At 41.7% G+C, this 21978-nt stretch overlaps 1 protein-coding gene across 3 annotated transcripts; it reads left to right on the top strand.

Annotated features, from left to right (window-relative positions):
- Window positions 1-20: 20 nt before the first annotated feature.
- Window positions 21-20939, top strand: ENTPD4 (ectonucleoside triphosphate diphosphohydrolase 4). Of its 3 annotated transcripts, none has more exons than XM_081843299.1 (13): window positions 21-150; window positions 1553-1670; window positions 3446-3625; window positions 3851-4056; window positions 5593-5743; window positions 5838-5941; window positions 8610-8669; window positions 9500-9654; window positions 12657-12823; window positions 13952-14276; window positions 16638-16723; window positions 18330-18491; window positions 19015-20939. In XM_081843299.1, exons 4-13 carry the CDS (start codon window positions 3918-3920, stop codon window positions 19241-19243), a joined length of 1578 nt encoding a protein of 525 aa, XP_081699425.1. In that variant the 5' UTR covers window positions 21-150; window positions 1553-1670; window positions 3446-3625; window positions 3851-3917; the 3' UTR covers window positions 19244-20939. The 3 variants fall into 3 exon arrangements, with proteins under 3 accessions (XP_081699425.1, XP_081699424.1, XP_081699423.1); XM_081843298.1 differs by having other exon boundaries at window positions 1553-1674; window positions 9500-9630; XM_081843297.1 differs by having other exon boundaries at window positions 1553-1674.
- The last annotated feature ends 1039 nt before the right edge of the window (window positions 20940-21978 follow it).

Here is a 21978-nt window from a genome sequence, read left to right as displayed (position 1 = left end):
CCCATTTTAATATCTTGTTTTTTCTTCTATTCTCCGTTTAGTTTCTGCATGATATGGCTTCTTCCAGCATTCTTTGCATGGAACTGTTAAGATATGTAATTTGTATTAAATAGCTGGCATAGTTTGCCGGAAGGTCACAATGTTTCAGAGGTAAGTAACTATAAGTACTTCATGTTGCGGTGTCATAATTTGGAACACACACACTTGGAGTTCCATTTCAAACCATAAATTGTTAAGTGGAAATTACTCATAATAAGACTGCAGAGTCTGCATTAATGCCTTCAACAATTTTGGGAAACCTCTGGCCCATGAGACCATATCCCCACCTGCCCCGTACCTGATATGACATCAGGTGTGGAACAGGTAAAACACAGTTGCAGAGAAATAGTTGGAAGCCTTAAAATTCTCCTCTAAATATTCTTTGGCAGGCAAATTTTGTATGTGGTAGCTTTAAAATGTTGCCCCAAAGGCAAGCCTGCTGGGATTTGTTCCACATGGCAGCTCCCAAACAGAGCTTCTGAGTGCAATTGATCTATGCTGAAAGCAAGGTTTGCAGCTGCTGCCAATCAGTGTGTTGAGTGACACCATCAAAATCTGTGCCTTTGTCCATGCAATTTGAAATCAAACAATGTGGGCAAAAGAAAATGCTTCAACTGATGTCATAGTGATGTCAGGCAATTCTCATACATGCATGAAATGGATTTTTTGAACATATTTTGATAGTGTTGCATCTGCTAGCAGCCAATTTGTTTCTGATTCAAGGTTCTAGTTTGTAAAGTTGTAATCATATATATTCTTTACACACACCCTGCCGATTGCTTCAAATTCTGTTTAGAAAGTAGGGATTAACTTGGTAATAAGACTTGAAATCTTATTGCAGTTAAAGCGTTGATTGTATAATGTGGGTTTTTGTGTTTTGAAATGTTATTTAAAATACAGTGTGTTCTGCTGGTTATTTATAGCTGGAGCTAGCAGTTTTGTTGCTTGCTTCAGCATCAAATTGCACTGATACAGAAGATGAATTTCAGCAAATGTATGCTGGAAGGTCATCAAGCATCAGACTGCATTCAGTTAAGTGGGAAGTTTACATAACCTCACATTGCTCTGCTAGCTTCAGTGGAAGTAGTGTAAGCTAGCCCTGGGCCTCTTCGGAAGGAAGAGTGAGATATAAATTTAATAATATTAAAATTGCCTGTATCTCCAATTGTGAGTAACTGTGTTAGTGCACTTGCTTCAGATATGAGAGATGAATTGACCACCTCAGAACGTGTATTTCATATTGCCATGTCCTCACACAGTATGGTTTGGTGAATGGAGTTGCTGGAGATGTATCTGAGAGGCCTTCACTATCCTTAGCCTAACAACATTGTTGTGTGGTTAAAATAGGACAGTCCCATGCACACCATCCTGTACTTTTTGAAAGAAGGGTAGGATATAGATGAGGGATCATTGCTAATAATTTGTTACATTGGTTTAGTTTTTGTGCTCATCAGATGTTGGATCTGAATAAAAGTACCATCTTTTTAATATCACTGCAATCTTTTCTTTTCAGTTCCTATTTGTACCATTGGTCCTGGGGATTATGTTTGTGTCTTATGAATCTGTAACATTTGGCTGACAATAGAAGTCTCTCTTACTGTACCTTGCCTGATCAAACTGTTCTGAAATGGGTAGGTAAGTATCTGAATACTGTCGGGGTGAAAGGAATAAGCTGAGTGCTTGATGGGGATGAAACAGACTTAAAAGTCTATTTGACTTTGGGCTCCCTTAATTTTGACACTTCCTGTACTATTTTTATTGATGAAGGTACAGTTGGAGACAAAACACCTCACATTGTTAACAAGTACAGTGCTACCTCGGGTTAAGAACTTAATTCGTTCTGGAGGTCCGTTCTTAACCTGAAACTGTTCTTAACCTGAAGCACCACTTTAGCTAATGGGGCCTCCTGCTGCCGCTGCGCTGCTGCTGCACAATTTCTGTTCTCATCCTGAAGCAAAGTTCTTAACCTGAGGTACTATTTCTGACTTAGCGGCGTCTGTAACCTGAAGCGTATGTAACCTGAAGCGTCTGTAACCCGAGGTACCACTGTAAACTGTTACAGCTGAATACTGAACTATACAAGATACAAATAGGTACAAATAATAAATAAATAACAAAAGGTGCTGAATTTCCATTGCACATGAAGAAATATAAAACACAAAAGGAGCTCTGCTGAATGAGACTAAAGGCCGTTCTAGTCTAGCACTCTGTTCTCACACTGGCCAACTAGATGCCAAAGGGCATTCTGCAGTGAGTACTTGAAATTGACTTAAATGGAAAGGACTCACAGTGGCATTGCATAGAAATTGGGTAAATGGTGTTTGGAAATAACAGCCCATTTATAAATTATTTTTAAAATATTTTACCAGGTTTGTTATCTACTTAACTCTTTAAAAATGAATTGATAAGATACGCATTTGAGAGATTGTGATAAATTAAAAGTGTTCTTTGAAAAAATGTTGCACACCTGTAGCAAGCAGCATCATAAAGGAAGCATTGCCCTTTCTCACACAAGAAGAATGGTGGTACTTGCTTCCACAATTTAAAAAGTAGTTTTATTCAAACTGAAATGAAAAGCTTGATTAAATTGGGGCATATTTTAGTAAATCAAAATGCATTTAATTGCTTAAGTTAATCTAACTGATGAATGAATTGAAGATTCCATCTCTATCTACTGCAACTCTATACCATAAATGTAGTACCCCTCATGTTGTAGTCCTGGAGTCTGAGATATGAGGATTTTGGCCTGCCCTAGGGTCATCTAATAAGCTCTGCTTGACTTACAGCAGAAACTACAGTACACAAACTCTTGAATATAGCAGTGTCTTAGAAGGCTACACTGTGGGAGCTGAAATTTCTGACCACATAAACCATTTTGTGTGACTAAGCCATATCCCCTGATCATCTCTTCTTCCTCCAAGCAGTCTCCACCCTTGTGGCTTCACTTCTCTGTCCCCAGGCAGCTACTTGTGTTCATAGCAGTATTGGGGGCTATGCAAACTTAGCTTGCATTTACTCATCTTTTTAAGCATATCAATGTTCTTAATATTGGATTGTTGCTTTAGTGTCAATAGTGATGATATTGATGTTTTAGAATTACTGTAATTGAGCATCATAACTTCAATAGGAGGACAAGGTATACATCTTCTAAATACATACAAAGTGTAGGGAAGCATTTTAAATCTAGGAATTAAGAGTTAGTAATGTAACTTTCGGAGTCTTCCTTCAGTTCTTGAAACTGCAGAATCATCTATTTGAAGAGTTTACAATCTACTTAAATTCACTATGAAATATTTTCTGGCTTAGAACATTTGGGATCCAGTGACTGGATCCTTTGTGTGTCAGTGAGTATACTGTACTAAGGTACCTTTTCAGACAGGCTATCTTCTTGTTTTCTAAATTTCAGGATCAGTGTTTCTTGTCTGTTTCCTGCTTCTTGGCACTTCAGCATTTCCCCAGTAGGGTGTCCACGAATATTAAACACCACGTTACGGCAGATTATTGTCATTGGGTTGCTCGCTGCTGCGTTTTTCGTGCTGTACTATTCTGTTGTAAAATATGGCTACAGGGACAAAAAGCTGCACAGGTAAGAACATCCTGTAAGACAAAAATATGTATTCCAAAAGTGTTTGTTTGCATCTGAGAACAGCACAAGTAAAGAATAGTTGTTTTTGCTTTTAAATGTGCTTCTAAGTCCCTATAAATTGAATGCAATTTGCAGTGAGATCTTATGCTTGTTGACTCTTTAAGCTCAGTCCCACTGGTTTCAGTGAAATTTGCTGCTAAACAACACTTTGATGCTCTCTTCCAGGTATCTTGCTCGAGTAACCGACACAGAAGCTACAGATACCAACAATCCCAAGTTGAACTATGGTATTATGGTGGACTGTGGTAGCAGTGGATCTAGGATCTTTGTGTATTGGTGGCCGAGGCACAATGGCAACCCACATGATTTGCTGGACATCAAACAAATGAGGGACAAAAACAGCAAACCAGTGGTTATGAAAATTAAACCAGGTATTGGAGAACAGGCCATAACTTGTCTCCCTCTCCCCCCCCCCCCCGCCATAGCTTAGCAGCATGTCTTAAAAGGAATGGTAATTTATAAAAATGTAGCAGTTTCATTTTATTAAATGTTTCATTGTGTTTTATCCCTGTTTTACTTGGGATGATATGTGCAGGCCAATTCTGCCCATGTTTACTTGGAAGTCAGTTCATATAGCCAAGGGTTTTGATTTCATTCTAACCTCCTTCACCTCCTTCTTGCAGACAGCTCTGCTTGTTATTGTAACATAAAAACAAAGAGTTGTTTCTCTGTGGTTTGAAATTCAGCACTGGTTGGCCTATGCAGTAAACTGGAAGGTTATAGCTTTAGAAAAATTAATTTAGGAAGGACCTATTGGTAGTTACGTCAGCTAACAGTGACTGTTTCATGGAAGCTTCCTTGAGTATATATATATAAAAAGGTGGTATATAAATAGAAGTTGACATGTTATGTTTAGATTTTATTTGTTGTCAGACTCGATCTGTGGCATCTGTTCGGTGTCCTTATTTTTTATGTGAATAAATATGATCAAGTCATACTTTTCTTTTCATCAATGAACTGTGTTTATATGCAATATTTACTAAAAAAAAAATACTGCTGTAGCCTAAAATGCCAATATAGCATGTGAAATTATTCTATTTGGCATATTTATGAAATTTACAGGGAATACCCGTAGGCATTTTTACTCAGGCACAAGACTCTGTTTAGTGAAACTTACTTCCAATTTGAAAAAAAAGAAAGAAAAAAATTGGAGAACACTAAAAAAACCACCTATGAAATGTACTGTTTTCCAGAATGAGTGAAATGCTTTTAAGGATCTGGAATCCGTGGACCAGTTCTATTCAAAGTGCCAACTTCAGGATGCTATATTAAACTTCAAGCCGTATGCTTTTCCTGACACATAAATTGAAAGATGTGTCATTCAAGTATCTGTAATATGGCCTTTTCCCTGGCATTCAAACATACTGTGTATGCTTCCCTTCAAATAGATGGAATGATTATTTGATGTCTTGGCGCCTGCCTTCTCCATTTGGTTGTATGGCCATTATATAGACTCCAGTTATATATGCCTTTTATGCTCTAACAAAACATATTCCAATGTCCATTCTAATACAACCTTTGTAGCATGGGAGCCAAGGTATTTTACCTTTTGCCTAGATAATGTTACTAATCTCAGCTCACATATTGTGGGTTTTTTCAACAACAGTCTTGACCTTTCCAGAAACAGGCTTTTTTAAAACCAAGAAATCACTTTTGTAGTAAAAGTTATGGCCACATGAATTATAGTGGCTAGTAGATCCTTTTGCTCAGGCAGTATTTTGTCTTTAATTGGATTGGCATACTGAATGTTACCCAGAAAATTCGCCAAAAAAGCAAACAGGTTATTCAGCTTCCAACTCTTACAATCAGAAACTCTTTGAAATAATAAGGGATTTTTTGTATGTTGGACTCTCCCACTTTCTGCTGTATGCATATATACTCATATGTCTCTCCACTGCTTTTTTTAGGCATTTCAGAATTTGCTACCTCTCCTGAAAAAGTCAGTGACTATATTTTCCCACTTCTGAGCTTTGCTGCTGCACATGTACCCCGTGCAAAACATAAAGAAACACCACTGTATATCCTTTGTACAGCAGGGATGAGAATCTTACCAGAGAGGTGACTGAATATCTTTTTTCTATTACAGTTTAATACAGAGAATTGAGTATGTTAGGGGTCTATTTGTATTTTAAACATATTTGGAATCTTGCAGCCAGCAAAAGGCAATACTAGAAGACCTGCTAACTGATATCCCAGTGCATTTTGATTTTCTGTTTTCGGACTCGCATGCTGAGGTTATTTCAGGAAAGCAAGAAGGTAAGGAACTGCTTTTGAAAAAGACAAGTTTGAAACCACATTCACTAAACTGATGGAATGTCTGTCCAGGGAGCAGGTCCCCTTCAGTGGGTGACAAAGAACTGCTACAAGAAACACAATTGTAAGAGATGCTGTGGATCACAACACAGAATGAGGAGAGCAGAGATATGTCCCTTTCCAGGATGTCTATATACCTAGTTAGCCTACAACCAGATTGTGTCGATACCAGGTCACTCCAATTTTAAGAAGCAAAAAACACAGGCAAATTGGAAGTTAATTTTGAAGGGGCAGGGGCTCCTTAGATTGCTACATTTCCTTTCTACTATAAATTTAAAAAAATCCCCAGGGATGTAGCAGGGTTAGGGAGTTTAAGGGTGTTAGTTTGGTGGTTGGTTTTCTAGGTAGAATATATTTGGTGGGAAGGAGAATGAATGGATGAGAAGTCTTCCCTGCATGATATAAGAGTAAAATCGGCTGGATTTGTGCAGTATCAAGAGAGGCTGAGAAAGGGCTTTATTGGGGATTCATCAGTGGAATGTCAACAGTTGATCTGAATAAAGCAGATTCTAAATGTGACGTGGGTGGCTCTGTGGTTTAGAATAAAGCAGATTCTAAATGTGACGTGGGTGGCTCTAGGGCTTGCCAATCAGAAGGGCGGCTGTTCGAATCCCCACGATGGGGTGAGCTCCTGTTGCTTGGTCCCAGCTCCTGCCCACCTAGCAATTTGAAAGCACCTCAAGTGCAAGTAGATAAATAGGTACCGCTCCGGCGGGAAGGTAAACAGCGTTTCCGTGTGCTGCTCTGGTTCGGCAGAAGCGGCTTGGTCATGTTGGCCACATGACCTGGAAGCTGTCTGTGGTCTGTGGACAAACGCCGGCTTCCTCAGCCAGTAAAGTGAGATGAGCACCACAACCCCAGAGTTGTCTGCAACTGGACATAATGGTCAGGGGTCCTTTTACCATTAAATGTCTTTGAATAACCATACACTGTTTACCTCCACACCCCTCCATTATTTTCAAATACAATTATGGTACATTGTGTGAAATGCCCTTTTTGCAACTCACCTGTATTTCTTGTAGCATCCTTAGTTTGATTTCTCTTATTTTTTAAAATTTATATATTTATATTCTATATTTTGATTTTTAAAAAAAATCAAGGCAGAATACAAAATGCAAGAAGAAAATTGGCATAAAAACTTGATGAAAAACATAAATAAGTCATCAGGTGTTTCTTTGTCTGCTTAGCTGACTGCTTAATTCACTGCACACATCACAGATACTGGAATCTTTATTTTTTTTGTAAGCCTTTCTTTATCCCTTGTTTGTTTTTTCCAGCAATACACCTCTTTCCCCTTGTCATAGTTCCTGTGCCTTGTGGCCCTCGAGAAGATGTTGCACTACAACTCCTATCATCCTTCTGGGAATGATGGAAATTGGAGTCCCAGCAACATCTAGAGGGCCACAGAGTCCCCACGCCCGTTTTAGCTAAGCCATCATGTTCTGTTATTTATAGCTGTTCATTGGCAGGCTTGTACTATAAAGCTGGAGGGACGCGGGTGGTGCTGTGGGTTAAACCACAGAGCCTAGGTCTTGCTGATCAGAAGGTCGGCGCCACGACGGGGTGAACTCCCGTTGCTTGGTCCCTGCTCCTGCCAACCTAGCAGTTCGAAAGCACCTCAAAGTGCAAGTAGATAAATAGATACCGCTCTGGCGGGAAGGTAAACGGTGTTTCCGTGCGCTGCTCTGGTTCACCAGAAGCGGCTTAGTCATGCTGGCCACATGACCCGGAAGCTGTTTGCAGACAAATGCCAGCTCCCTCTGCCTATAGAGCGAGATGAGCGCCGCAACCCCAGAGTCAGCCATGACTGGACCTAATGGTCAGGGGTCCCTTTACCTTTACCTTTACTATAAAGCTGCAAGAGCACACTCTGGTGGCAACATTTGGAATTGCTGGGCAGAACACTTTCATACAGTCGTACCTCTCAAACGCATTGGCTCCCGAACAAATCAGCTCCCGAATGATCGAAACCCGAAAGTGAGTGTTCCCATTTTCGAATGATTTTCAGACGCTGAATGTCCAGCGTGGCTTCCGCTCCTGCAGCCATTCGGAAGCCCTGCCTTGATTTTTTAACTGTTCCGGGAGTCAAATGAACTCCTGGAATGCATTCTGTTTGAGAGCCAAGGTACGACTGTACATAGATTTTTAGAAGGTCTTGGAGAGGCTGGAATTTTTTGTTTTTTTCACACATCATTGTGGCCAGTGAGGAATTGTTGTTTTTCTTTTTTTTAACCATCTACCTGAGAAGTAGCATGTCTGGATAATTTTTTTTAAAAGGAAAGTAGTTTTCCATACAACTCAAGTTTATTGGGGCTTATCCAGACTTGTAGTTGTCCAGTGCCTAGAATGCAGTTTTACCCTTGCCCTGCCATTTTCCTCCAGAAAACCCGCTCTTTAGCAATAAATTGCAGCAAACATCAATCCAGAGTAAACCTGATTGGCATTTGCTCCGATTCAGTAGTAAAGATCTGGTTTCCCGGGGTGAAAGCGACTGGGCAAGGGCAAGTCTCGTTGGGCCCTTGTTATAATACTGTTTTAATTAAGTTTACTATTTTTAAAGGTGCAGCTCAATAACTTTTAATACTTAAAATTATTCTCTTAAATTTTCTAGGAGTATATGCATGGATTGGAATCAACTTTGTCCTTGGAAGATTTGAGCATACCGATGATGGCAAGTGTCTTAATAACACTCTATGTAGCCTACCAAAGGGAGAAATGGTGTTGATGGTCCGATGGCTGCTGCTAGTGGACAATATCCTTCAGCAGCTGTGAATGAAAGTTGATCAGCAACTGTGCTTGGTGGATTCTGATCCATAATAAAGATATAGAGTCTAAAAATATGTGTGTCTATTAGAGAACAGAAGGCATAAAACAATACCCTAAATATTTTCAGCTACAGAAGTTTTAACAAGGCTGTGTGTGTGTGTGTGTGTGTGTGTTTGTGTATACACACACATGCACCAGGAAGTCCCAAAAACATTAGCTTTTGAGAGGTATGGAGGCGACTTTGAATAAGTGCTTCAACCCCATACTGTATTATTTTCATTGCTATTTTCTGTATCTTTCCCAGCTCTGTGTTACCATATTTGAAAACAATATACAAGTCATTCTAAATATGCCTACTTTAGAATGACATTGCAACATTTCCTGTTTTACTCCAAGCTTCTTTCCTAATACTGTTAAAATATATAGCACATATTTTCTCCCACCACAAGCTAACTTTCCTATTACCTTCCAGGACTCTTGTCATTATGGCTGTCATGTGGGATTATTGGGGCACTATGCTCAGAGAGCTTACCGAGAGTCCTCCTCAAGAGTGTTATACCAAGAATTGCATGTTTTTGTCAACTCTGCAGCCTAGCAAACTCTTGGCATTAGGCTGCCAATGCAGGGTTGCCATTGCTACGTTATACCAAGCTATGGCAGTGCAAATGTTTGAAATTCAGATCCTCAGAAGGGTTTGCCCCCACATCTCAACATCCTTCACGTCTTGTCTTTCAGAGGATGATGCTGTAGTGGAGGTGCATATTCCCGGCAGTGAAAACAAGGAAGCCATTCTTCGAAAGAGGACTGTGGGTATACTTGACATGGGTGGTGTGTCAACTCAAATAGCATATGAAGTCCCTAAAACTGTAAGCTTTGCCTCTTCACAGCAGGTTATTATCTGTACAACTTTTCCTTCTTTTCCTTTTGTTTTTTTCCTGTGTTTTAATCCATATACCATTGATTTATTTTTCTTTTGCGTGTTATGAGTTCTGTGCTTCACTATGTGACATCTTCACCCCAAGACGAGAGGAGGTTGCATCTTGATGTCCCATCAGCTAAGCAGTCTGCCTGTACATGATTCATTTCATCAGTCAGTTTAATACAAATGTCCTTGAATTATGCTACACAACCGTTAACTTTTCCTGGTGTTTAACCCCCATTTTGAATTGTGCCATTTAAATTGTGACACTTCTGGTGGGAATATGCGGTGGTGTATGGATTGTGGGTGTTATTTATTTTGCTTTGTTGGTTTGTTTTTATAAAGTTTTATTCAGACCTTCCCTAATACATTGCAATCAAAACCAACTAATCTAAACAAAAACATAAACATAAAAAAGAAAGAAAAAAGAATACGAAGTCCTCTTTCACAGATAAATCTTAACTTGTCACACACAGAGACACGTGAACCATCCCAGCTCTCACCTGGGAGATTCTCTTCCCTGCCTCATGCAGGTTCTTTTGTCAATTATCAATAACCTTCATTGGCATGTTAGCCCCTCTTTAACCCTAAATAGAGAGCCACAAATACAGTGGTGCCCCGCAAGACGAACGCCTCGCAAGACGGAAAACCCGCTAGACGAAAGGGTTTTCCGTTTTGGAGGCGCTTCGCAAAACGAATTTCCCAATGGGCTTGCTTCGCAAGACAAAATGTCTTCCGAGTTCCTGCGGGTTTTTTCCCCTTTTTTCCCCCTTTTCCAAAGCCGCTAAACAGCTTATCAGCTGATCCGCTAAAAGCCGCTAAACCGCTAATAGCGCTAATTCGCTAAGCTGTCAATGGGCTTGCTTCGCAAGACGAAAAAACCGCTATACGAAGAGCCTCACGGAACGGATTAATTTCGTCTTGCGAGGCACCACTGTAATACAAAAGACCAAAGCAAAGCAGAAAGAAAAAGGAAAGAAAACAATTAAGAATATTAAAGAAAAGAATAAAGTGGAAATGAAAAATAAAAAGTAGATAAAAAGGTCTTCCAACTATCCATCTGTCAGTTATATATACAATAGTTCTTCAAAACAGTCAGATGTTCAATCTAGAGTAGTATCCAGCTGTTCCTTCCTCTGCTAAGGGCTTTTTTTTCTAGTTTTCCATCTGGGACTCTCCTGTTCATTTCTTTCGCTGCAAGAAGTCCAAAGGAGGTTCTTCGATTATTATTATCTGTAAGGGTCAACAATAGTCCTCCTCTAGTCCAACATCACAACGTTCCCTCCAATTTTAAGAAACATTCAGTCCTTATCCGTTCCAGAATTTCTTCACTATGGTTATGTATTAACACAACAGTCCATAATTATTTAGTTCTTATATAGTCATTAATCCACTCCCAAATTCATATCTTCCAATCCCATTTCCTTGTAGCTATTGGTTGTCAATTCTTTTTTTTAATAGAATTTTTCTCCTCTTCCATTCTTTTTCCAAAAATGTTGCAGGAGACGTAGTAGCTTTTTCTTCCAGTTTCAATCACATTCCTTTCTTTCTCAACTCTATCTCTCCCAGTTCAGGATATTTCTTAGTCTCTCCATCTATGCACACCACCACCACCTCCTCCAACATCATAACTCCAGCATTTGGCTATTTCACTCCTTCAGGCATCTGTGTGGATGTTCTCTGGATTTCATCCTCTATTGTCTCCAATTTTACCATTCCGTTCTCCTTTTCTGGCAGTTCTCCATCAGCATTTTCTCCAAGTATTCTGTAACTTCTCCAGCCTCGTCTTTACACAATACAATTTTTAAAACCATTTTACTCATCTCCACTTTAATTTCTAACAGTTGCTTATGGAATAATTGCTGCATGACATTGACAGTTAATGATTTTTTAAAAAAAATCCTTCCAGTAGCAGCTTAGAGACCAACTAAGTTTGCTATTGGTATGTGCTTTAAAATAGTTTAAAATTCAGCATCCACGGTGCACTCTCAGAAATCCACATGGTTCTTGCCTATCTTAAGAGTCAAGCAGTGCATTCCTAACATTTCAGTCCCATAGGCAGCCATGTAGCTCCGCTTTTCAAGCAACACATTAATCAGTGAGATGGAGGGTTGAAAATAGATCACAGTAAAATGAAAACCTCTCAGAAATGGAGAACCTCCCAGCTGTAGATAACTTTATTTGATAAATTACTTAAACACGCTTCATCCTTTATTTGTTTTCAGCCTCTTAATGATGTGTCCTCTTAAGCCAACCAACAGACAGAGAATGCCTCTGTAGAAATAGTCACTGCAGTAATTTCAAAAGTAATTCAGGAAAGGAGGTTTTGCTGGACTTTGCCCTAGAGACTAACCTCTAGGGCTATTAAGTGGTGTTTGCGCCAGGTTACGTTTCTTCTGCCCCCAATGCATGTTCCTCAAAGATTTCTCTGTCCCATGGAGGGAGTAATAATTCCAGGGCATTCAGAAGTTAATATATCTGCCCCTTGCCTTCAGTAATTTATACTTTATATGTGGTAAAGATGTCAAAGGGAGGGAAGGAAAAGAAGAGGCAAGAGTTAACGGGTGAATATAAGAACATGTACAGTTCCCCCATGGGTGGCTGCAATCAGTTTGGATCATAAATTGTGCAGATTTGGTCAACTAGCAGAGTTTTGGGTGTTGGTGTCACTTTCTTTAGCAAGGGGTACCCAATGTGGTGCTCTCCAAATGTTAATCAACTGCAACTCCTATCAGCCCCAACCAGCATGTCTGATTGCCAGACATGATGGGAGTTGTAGTCCAACTGCATCTGGAGGTCCCCCGCTTTGACACTTGGGTATTAAGTACAAAGAGTTCCTCTAGAGAAAGTTCTTGTGAAAATGTTTAGAGAGCTGCAGATTTGAAATAACTTCCCTCTATTCAGAGTTAAGTGTTACACAACACAAAGCAGAGCTGTTCATGCCTCTTTAATCTCGTGTTTTGGGATCTGCAGGAGGAGGTGGCCAAGAACCTACTTGCAGAGTTTAATCTAGGGTGTGATGCTCACCAAACTGAACATGTGTACCGAGTTTATGTGGCAACTTTCCTCGGCTTTGGTGGAAATGCTGCCCGGCAGAGATATGCAGACAGCATATTTACCACCACAGTATTTAGAAACAGGTAATATTCTATGATTAACTTGATTTCCAGATCCAAATGATTTCCCTCCTGTACATGTCAACATTTAAATCTTCCCCAGTGAGATGGGCACATCTTCAGATGGTTGCAGTAATCATGTAGGTAAGAGCTATTTGACAGTGGGACAGATGCCCTTGGAAGGTGGTGGACTCTTCTTCATTAGAGATTGTTAAGTAGAAGGTGGATGCTTTAGTTGAGATTCCTGCATTGCAGGCGGTTGGACTAGATGACCATGAAGGTCCCTTCCAATACTATGATTCTATAAGCTCCTTCCCAGCACCCTCTCCCTGGAGGGCTTTGGCTCAACTGGAACTCCAGTCAGGCTCGCTCTGCCCCCACTCCTTTCCTCACACCTCAGTTCCAAGGAACTTGGAAGCCTCACTCTTAACTGCTACGTGTCTCCCTAGCCCTTCCTTATCTGACTTATCTCCCAGCCATCATGATTAATATTGCCATTTACTAAGTTTGTATATACTGCCCTTCACAGGGCGGTTCACAAAATGAGAACACAAAATACATAACAAACAAAAACAAACCAATAACCCCTCTCCCACAAAAAGATTTAAAAGGCTGTATGTTTACTCAGCCAAAGCCTGGTTATAGAGAAATGCTTTTGCCTAGTGCTTAAATATGCCATGAAGGTGCCAGGTGAGTCTCCCTGGAGAGGGCAGTCCAGAAGTGGGGAGCCACCACAGAAAAGACCCTGTTCTCATGTTACCACCCTCTGGACTGCCAGAAAGCCCTGCTGACCAGCGTCCTGATCACATATCCATGCAAGAGGAAAATTAGAAAAAGCTTTCTCATGAGAGGAGCTGTGTGGCACTGGAACAGCCTGCCTCAGGGAGTGGTGGGCCCTCCACGGGTGGGATGGTTGTCTGTCAGGGATGTTAAGCACAGGTGGAATGGTCCTCTGTTAAGGATGTGGTGGTGCATCCTGCATTGACCTCCACAGGCCTACTAGAAGTCACAGATTTTGCCATTGTGTTGCTTTCCCCAATTTGTGCCTGCTCACCTGACACAGCACTAGGTGGGACCACTCTCCAAGGCAGAGCGATCTGGTATCCTGTAAACGGTTTTTGCACATGTAACTTTGCTCAATCTTTTTTGCAGGCTTCTAGGCAAACAGATTGGTATGACTTCTGATACCCCCTATTTAGACCCTTGCCTGCCTTTGGATGCTGAGGATGAAATCCAGCAGAATGGGCAGAAGATGCATCTTCGAGGGACAGGAGATTTTCACTTGTGCCGTGATGTTATTCAGCCTTTCATGAATAAGACAAATGAGACACAGACTTCTTTGAATGGCATTTATCAACCTCCTGTGCACTTTGAGAACAGCGAGTTCTATGGGTTCTCGGAGTTCTATTACTGTACCGAGGATGTATTGCGGATGGGAGGAGAGTACATTGCTGCTAAGTTTATTAAAGCTGCAAAGGTAAAAGGTCCCTCTGCTTTTGGGTGGTGAAGGGGCAACTAGATTGTCAGACCAAGGGCCTGGGAGGCTAGGGATCATCTTCTCAGTGAACCCACAAAGCTAATTTGGTGATCTTGGGCCAAACACTTTTCTCTCAGCCTAACCAGCCTCAGATGGTTGTTGTGAAAGTGAAATTGGCAGTGGTGGTGGTGGGGTATGTGTGTGTCAGAGAGAGAGCATGCTTTTTATATGACCCTGAGTTCCTTGAAAGGAGGGCAGGGCAAAATATAATAAAATTAATGCTACTCTTTGTGACACATGTACATGAGTTGTGATTGATGTTGAAGAGTTTTGTTTCTGAGAGTCCTAAGTTTCTATCATTAAGGTAACATTCTGCTATATAGGTATATTTATTTCATTTACGAATTGCTTTCCATGAAACATTCCAAAGCAATCGACAATAAACCCATCAATAAGAAAGATTTCCTAACCAATACAGATACAAACTGAGATGGGAATATTCACTTAAAATGATTTTTGAAAAAGGAAGGTCTTCAGTTGGTACCAAAAAGGACAATAGAGACAGCGCTTGTATGATATGTAACAGGGTGGGTTCCAGAGGTATAGACATATACATGCAATACACAGATTTCCTGCATATGTTCAATAAAATCCTCACCAGCCAACTCCTTAATTTTCGGTTTCATGGAGAGGGAACAGCAGGGGGTGGTAGTTAACTGTGATCAAACTGGGGAAGAGGTTCGGGCAAGAAGAGTGGCTGGAGGGAGCCTGGGTGAGGGATAATTCAGTTGCTCATAGTGGTGGAGCAGAGATGGGTGGTGGAGATGGAAAGAGATGTAATTTTGAGCTAGTAGGCTCTGAAAGCTCATACTGATAAGGGAGAAGCAAGTTCTTTAAAAAGGTGCTAAATTTTTATTTGAGCCCAATTGACACTTTTCTTTTTATTTAGAGAACCTGTTTCTCCCTTGTATGTGTTCCTGTTATAACCCCCACCCTGTTTCATTCATACATATTTAAGTCTCATTGTAAGTGGATGGAGGTGCATTACTTTTTGTTGGGCTTGGCCCTAAGCAGGGAGGGGCATTCATGTTTGACTCCTCTTTATTGCACCCTGCTTTTTTAAAGAGTTTTGAAAAGGATTATCTTTAATTTTATCCTCTGAACACAGTGAGCGCTATACTGTGTAACAACCCTTCCCTGCTGGCTGGCAGAAGGGAGAAAGGGCTGCCTAAAATCTGCCTTTGCCCCCACAAATTCTGAATGCCCCACCCCCAAGATTTGTAGATCATGCCCCCCCCCCCTTTGGGCACCAGTTAAGAATCACTGACCTAGGGCAAGATACTCTCCCCCAGCCTTAAGTTTTCCTTTCTGTAAAATAGGAAAGTAAAAACAAGTGAAGGTTGGATGCCTTACCAAAAAAACCTTTTCCCTACTCTTTCCTTCCTGTATACTCATTCTCTCCAGCCCTGCATATCCATTTGCTGTGTCACTAACTTTGCTCCCATATGCTTTAGTGTATTTCAAAAAAAGCTAACAACATTGTAGAGTGGCTTCAAGAACCACTGAATATGAAGCAATTTGCATGTAAAATTGCTGTATAAAATGTTGTTAATATTTAGGTCCATCTTCTGGTGAGCTCAGATATCTGAAATAATACATCTCCCTTAATTAGCCACCCCAGTTCCTTAGACCAAGGCAGAGAGGCCCTTTTTGTTGTTCCACCACCACGGGCAATAGCTTTGGTAGTGACATGGGAGAGGGCCTTTTCTGGTAGTGGCCCAGTTGTGGATGAAGTATGCCAGACCCATTTGGCATTTTGGTGCCTGACAAATACATCTTTGATTGCACAGACATTTGGGGGATTATTAGTCCGCTCCTAGTTAGTTTTAAGTACTTAGGCAGTTTGGGATATATGTTAATAGTTTTAATCATATTTTTACCAGCTCTTGTTTATTAAATATGGATATATTACGGTTTTTAAGTTTTTGTAACCCTGAGATTTGTAGATGATTGGGATAAAAATTCTGTGAGATAAAGGATAGATAAATACAGAAATATCTCCCTACCGTTCTATTTTAGAATTGCAATAATGTTGGGGTTGGTCAGGATGAGAGACGGTGACTGGACCATAGTGCATTTTCCCATGGTAAGGGGATTTGAACCTGCTCTTCCTAATTGAGGTTGGACACTCTGTCCAATATGCTGCGCTGATTCTCTGGTTAATGCAATAGCCCTCAATTTTCTTAGCCCCCAATATTTCATTACATTCCTTGCCTCCAAAAGTGTATAATATTTTCTATATAATATTTTCACATTGCCTTCAAAATGTAGATATTTACATTCTTTGTGTTTCTTTTTCAGGATTATTGTGCAACAAAGTGGTCAGTCCTAAGGGAACGTTTGGACCGTGGTCTTTATGCCTCACACGCAGACCTTCATCGATTGAAGTGAGTGTTCATATTCTCTCATAGCTGGATCTGCTTGAGCATCCTTCCTGGGGAGAGAAGAGCCGAGAACAAATTGTACCAGTAGTTCCTAGAAGGAAACACTTCAAGGAGGCCCAGAAGCATTCATTCTTGCCATCTGAACTACTAGTCATAAACTGCAGAGTTTTTTGGAACTGTGGTTGAGTACCTAGTATAGTTTCATAAGCATGTAACGGATGCTATACGTTTATAGCTATTTCGTATAACAGAGTTCTAGTGCAAATTACCACTAGGACTGTTGCAGTTCCCATGTGGTGGAGGAGAGAGACCCACCCCACAATGGGGCTGACCTCCTACACAAGCCGGTTAGTACAGTGGTACCTCTAGTTGCTGTTCGCACCCCGAAAAGTCCACAACTTGAGCGCCTCTTCTGTGCATGTGCACAGCGCAATCAAATACTTCTGTGCATGCACGAAGATCGCTTCTGCGCATGCGCGGGCGGCAAACCTGGAAGTATACACTTACGGGTTTGCCGCGTTAAAAAGATGAAAGTCGGTATTGAGTGGAACACAACATGAGGTATGACTGTAATGCAAATGCCTGATCCGTGGACTTCGGTCTTCCCCCACATAAGCTGGGCTTCCATAAAATCACATTGCGCATCTGGTGGTTCACACAAGCTCTTACCTCCATGTTGGAGGAGTAGTGAGGGGACGTCCTCCATCTCGGGAGGAGAGTAATGATCCAGTGAATTTATGAATCAAATCTTAGTGTTCCCGAAGGTGACTGATTAGTGAAAAAGGCTTATACTTTTCGGATCCGCAGTGCCAGATCTGTTAAATGCTGCTATTCCTGGAAAAATGGAGTGGGTAGCACTGTGGTCTAAACCACTGGGCCTCTTGGGCTTGCTGATCAGAAGGTCAGTGGTTTGAATCCACGGGATGGGGTGAGCTCCCGTTGCTCTGTCCCAGCTTCTGCCAACCTAGCAGTTCGAAAGCACGCCAGTGCAAGTAGATAAATAGGTACCACTGTGGCAGGAAGGTAGATGGCGTTTCCGTGCGCTCTGGCTTCCGATACACTGTTGCGCCAGAAGTGGTTTAGTCATTCTGGCCACATGACCCGGAAAGCTGTCTGTGGACAATGCCGACTCCCTCGGCCTGAAGCGGGATGAGCGCCCCACCCCACAGTCGCCTTTGACTGGGCTTAACCATCCAGGGGTCCTTTACCTTTTACCTTATCTATTCCTGGAAAGTCCAATAATGCTGTCTATTAATTACAGAAAATTAACATGAGAAAGGCTTGTTAAAGTAGCCAATACCTAAGCTTTCATCCCACCTTTTTATCTCTTGGGTTTAATGTTCAAGCCTGCTGGAGCAGATGCACTCCCTCTGTCATAGCAAAACTTAATAATCTATTCCATATAAGCGCCTCATTTGTTGGCTGCAATCTAGAGAATGTCTGTGTAAGTTTAAGTAGAAAGTGTGCCCTTGAATATGCAATTATATGTAAATGCACAAGACCAAGGGAATTCAGTTATTCTTTTTAGGCTGTGCTTTTTATGTCTTAATGAGTTCTGCTTCTGTTTAAAAACAGCAGAAGTTGACTTCTTAATGTTTATTCTTTGTAGGTATCAATGCTTTAAGTCAGCCTGGATGTATGAAGTGTTTCACAACGGTTTCTCTTTTCCTGTAAACTATGGCAACTTAAAAACTGCACTGCAGGTCTATGACAAAGAGGTGCAATGGACGTTGGGGGCCATTCTCTATCGAACACGATTTTTGCCTTTGAGGTATGGCTTCACTTTTCTTAAGTGTGGTGTTCAAAAAGAGCCAGTCACCAGTCACAACCCTTTCAGTGGATAATTTTCTCCAGAAAACTTTGCATCTGTGATGCTTTCTGAGCATCATGTAGAGCTAGTGAGTTGCCCACCAGATGGTGGGAATAGAGGACGAATAGAATGGTAAACACTAGTTGTTGTTCACCTCTGTGTGCCCTGTTCCTCGAGACCAGCCCAGCAGCCTTTGCTGTTGGGTTGCTAGGCATTCAGATGGGTTTGAGAGGATGAAAGGAATTGGTCTAAGAGGAAGATGACATTAGTGTTACAGCCGCTGACATCACAACTCCCCCCCCCCATAAAGTTCTAAGGGGTAGTTTAGGAGTTGGGGCTCTTCCCACTTGAAAATCAGCATATTCCTCAGTTGCCCTCTCAGCTTTCTTCTGGCATCTCTCCCACCCTTGCAGAGGCTGACTTGCTGAGATGTGGGTTGCTGTAAGATTTCTTTCACGCTAATAATTTTGTTCTGTTTTCCCAGGGACATCCAGCAGGAGAATTTCCGAGGCAATCACTCCCATTGGCGCAGCTTCTCCTTTGTTTACAACCATTACCTATTCTTTGCCTGCTTCTTTGTTGTGCTGCTGTCCATCCTGCTGTACCTGTTGCGATTGCGACGGATTCACCGGCGAATGCTACACAGCGGCCCGTCCCCTTCCCTCTGGATCGAGGAAGGCCTCCCGCCACAGAAGATCCCAGGAGCCTTATAAGCTGCTGAACACTGGTCTTAGGACTTGCTAAAGAAAAAGCCATCATTTTTGCCTCAGGGTTCTTTTCTCATCCCTAGAAACCGTTGCCCAAGTCTCTTGCTGCGGTGTTGGAATCAAGAGGTCACCTGTTCCTGGAAAACTGAGGGGGGAAAGCAGGGTCAGCTCCGCTTGGCTAGACTGAGGGAATATCAGCCAAAATTATTTTAAAAACTCATACCTTAAAAGTAAATGCACTTTGACATTGAGGGGAGATGTTGTGGAGGGAGGAACGAAAAGGGTGGGGCAGGGAAGACTTAATGCCAGTAAATAAATAAATGGGAAAGAAGCAAACTAGTCTGTTCTCCACTGTTCTGTACACAACTACTGTGATTGTTCTCTCAATATATGGTAAGCCAGCTCATAAAAAGTTCCTGTGGATGTGAGGGAAATCTTATTAACCAATAATCCATCCTGTAAGGCAGGGCTGGGGAGCTGGATGGGGCTGGCTGGCCAGACCATTATCTTCCCGCACCTCTCGTGCCCACAGTGACATTGGGTGACCCGTTTTTGCCTGCATGGTTTGAAATCAGACTGTGGGCAGAAGCACAGCCTGCAAAGCACAGACTTATCAGTTGAATGTCAGGGCTTGCAGAGTGCTATGCACAGCCCATCCTGACAGGCAGCTGATGGACAATGCCTGAAACTCCCTTTTGGCTGTAACTCATATGATGTTTAGTGTTGGGCAGGTAAGCCCAGCTGAAATGGCCCGGTAGACTTAATTGAGCGCATGGGCTGGAGGCTCTCCATTGGAGCCCTAAGGATATCTCATTTGTCCCTAAGATCCACACACTCCGTATGCCCCAGAGCCACACTGACATCAGGGTTCTTTAATCTATTCATTCCTGGTGTGAACAGCAACATAGGCTTTAACAGAACGCTCCCTTGGTGCTCTTAAGCCGCTTGCTGTGTCTTGGCCTGCACAGAGGAACCAGCACCCAGGGAGAATTGCGCAAAGTGAGAGTCAGCAGCAGGATTCATAAACCCTTCGCCGCTGTAAGCAAATGCACATTGCAAGACGAGGCCTCCACCCAGTCCTCTGCTGCTGTCCATGCTGGGAATGAAGGTGTTAAAGAGCCTTTTGTTGGTGTCTTGGCTTGCCTGTGAGTGTGTCAGTGAACAGTACCAATATGGCTGGTCTTGAAGCCCTTGCTCTGTTCAAATGTCTTTTAAAGATATTTTGTAAAATATGCTGACCAGGGCAATAGATCTTGAGGTTCTGAGCCGCCCCCTGAAAAGAGGGTTCTTCAGTTTGTTAACATTGTGATGTACAGTATTCTTGCAATATTGTGATGGAGCAAACCTGGCTAGCCATTGTACTGTACTGGTGTTGGGAAATGCACTCATAACATGGCACAGTTGGCCTTGCCTGCAGTCCGCCTGGTGTGCTTGGTAGCACTATCTGTGCTGCAGCAGAGAGTTAATATATGTGTGGCTTTCAGTCTTTGGGCCTGACAGTAATTATTGATCCTTTTGCAGCAGCAAATAATTGAGTAAGACTGAAACCCTGCTTGAACGCGTGCTGGAAAGATAACATGTATGCTGTCATGTCCTTATTTCTGGCTATAGAAACTGTTTTTTACTTGAAAGAACATGTTCATAATTTAAAGTGGCATTTGTGTGAACATCTCATAAAATACAAGCTTTATCATCTTAGAAAGCAGCATCTGGTTTCACTCATGCATGAAGGGGTGTGTGGTGTGTGTGTGTGTGTGTGTGTGAGAGAGAGAGAGGGGGGGGTGTATTAGCCTAATTGTACCTTATTAGAATCTCTTCCAGACTTGTGAAGTTGTGGGAGGATGCATTTGAAATTAATCATAATCTTTTGACTGGAATCCCCCATGTGTGCTCTGGTCAAGGAGCATCTATTTAAGGAGGGGAGTTGCTCTTGCACATGTTGCTCATGCTTTGAATTTCTTTCTTTTCTTTTTAGCCTATTTAGATTCCCACACATCTAATTTTATTGTTACCCTTTACCCCCAAAAGACCCAGGATTGTAATTGGCCCTGATTGTTTAAGTATATTATAGAAATGTAGGCAACAAGTGTAACTATCAGACTTCCTTGGCATTTTGTGCTTTTTCGAAAAAAAGCTGAAGCCTTTTGCTTTCCAATTCTATATACAGTGGTACCTCAGCTTACATACGCTTCAGGTTACATATGCTTCAGGTTACAGACTCCACTAACCCAGAAATAGTACCTCAGGTTAAGAACTTGGCTTCAGGATGAGAACAGAAATTGTGCTCCGGTGGCAGCAGGAGGCCCTATTAGCTAAAGTGGTGCTTCAGGTTAAGAACAGTTTCAGGTTAAGAACGGACCTCCGGAACGAATTAAGTACTTAACCGGAGGTATCACTGTACAGTAAATGCTTGTGATTCTATCATGAAAAATATGGGAGGACAAATCTTGCAACTTTAGTACCTGTGTCAAATCAACAAGTTTTTAACAGCTGTTAGCTGCTTTCTAATCCAGAGCAATCTGCAGTGACCCCCTCCCCTCCACAAAATAGTGAAACACAACACTCTTAATAGCCTTAAGCTCAACAGTTTTCAACTGGGTTCCCAGGCCTCGTGATCCTCTCCATCCCAAAGGTTGTGTTTATACATTGAGGGGGGGGGGGGGTTGGTTATGCACTTAACAAGCTTTGCTTCAGCATCTCCTCTCTCTCCACCCCCCCCCACCAAAAAAACCCCCATTAAG

This window comes from Podarcis erhardii, assembly GCF_964252035.2.
Source record: "Podarcis erhardii genome assembly, chromosome: 16".
In the NCBI taxonomy this organism is placed as follows: Eukaryota; Metazoa; Chordata; class Lepidosauria; order Squamata; family Lacertidae; genus Podarcis; species Podarcis erhardii.
This window is presented reverse-complemented; position numbering and strand designations above follow the sequence as displayed.

What these genes read in the sequence shown, in the direction of transcription:
- ENTPD4 (XM_081843297.1), top strand. An exon ending in ATTTGAGCATACCGATGATG is followed by an intron (nt 8,670 to 9,499) that starts GCAAGTGTCTTA and finishes CTTGTCTTTCAG; the next exon opens with AGGATGATGCTGTAGTGGAG. An exon ending in GCTTTGCCTCTTCACAGCAG is followed by an intron (nt 9,655 to 12,656) that starts GTTATTATCTGT and finishes TGGGATCTGCAG; the next exon opens with GAGGAGGTGGCCAAGAACCT.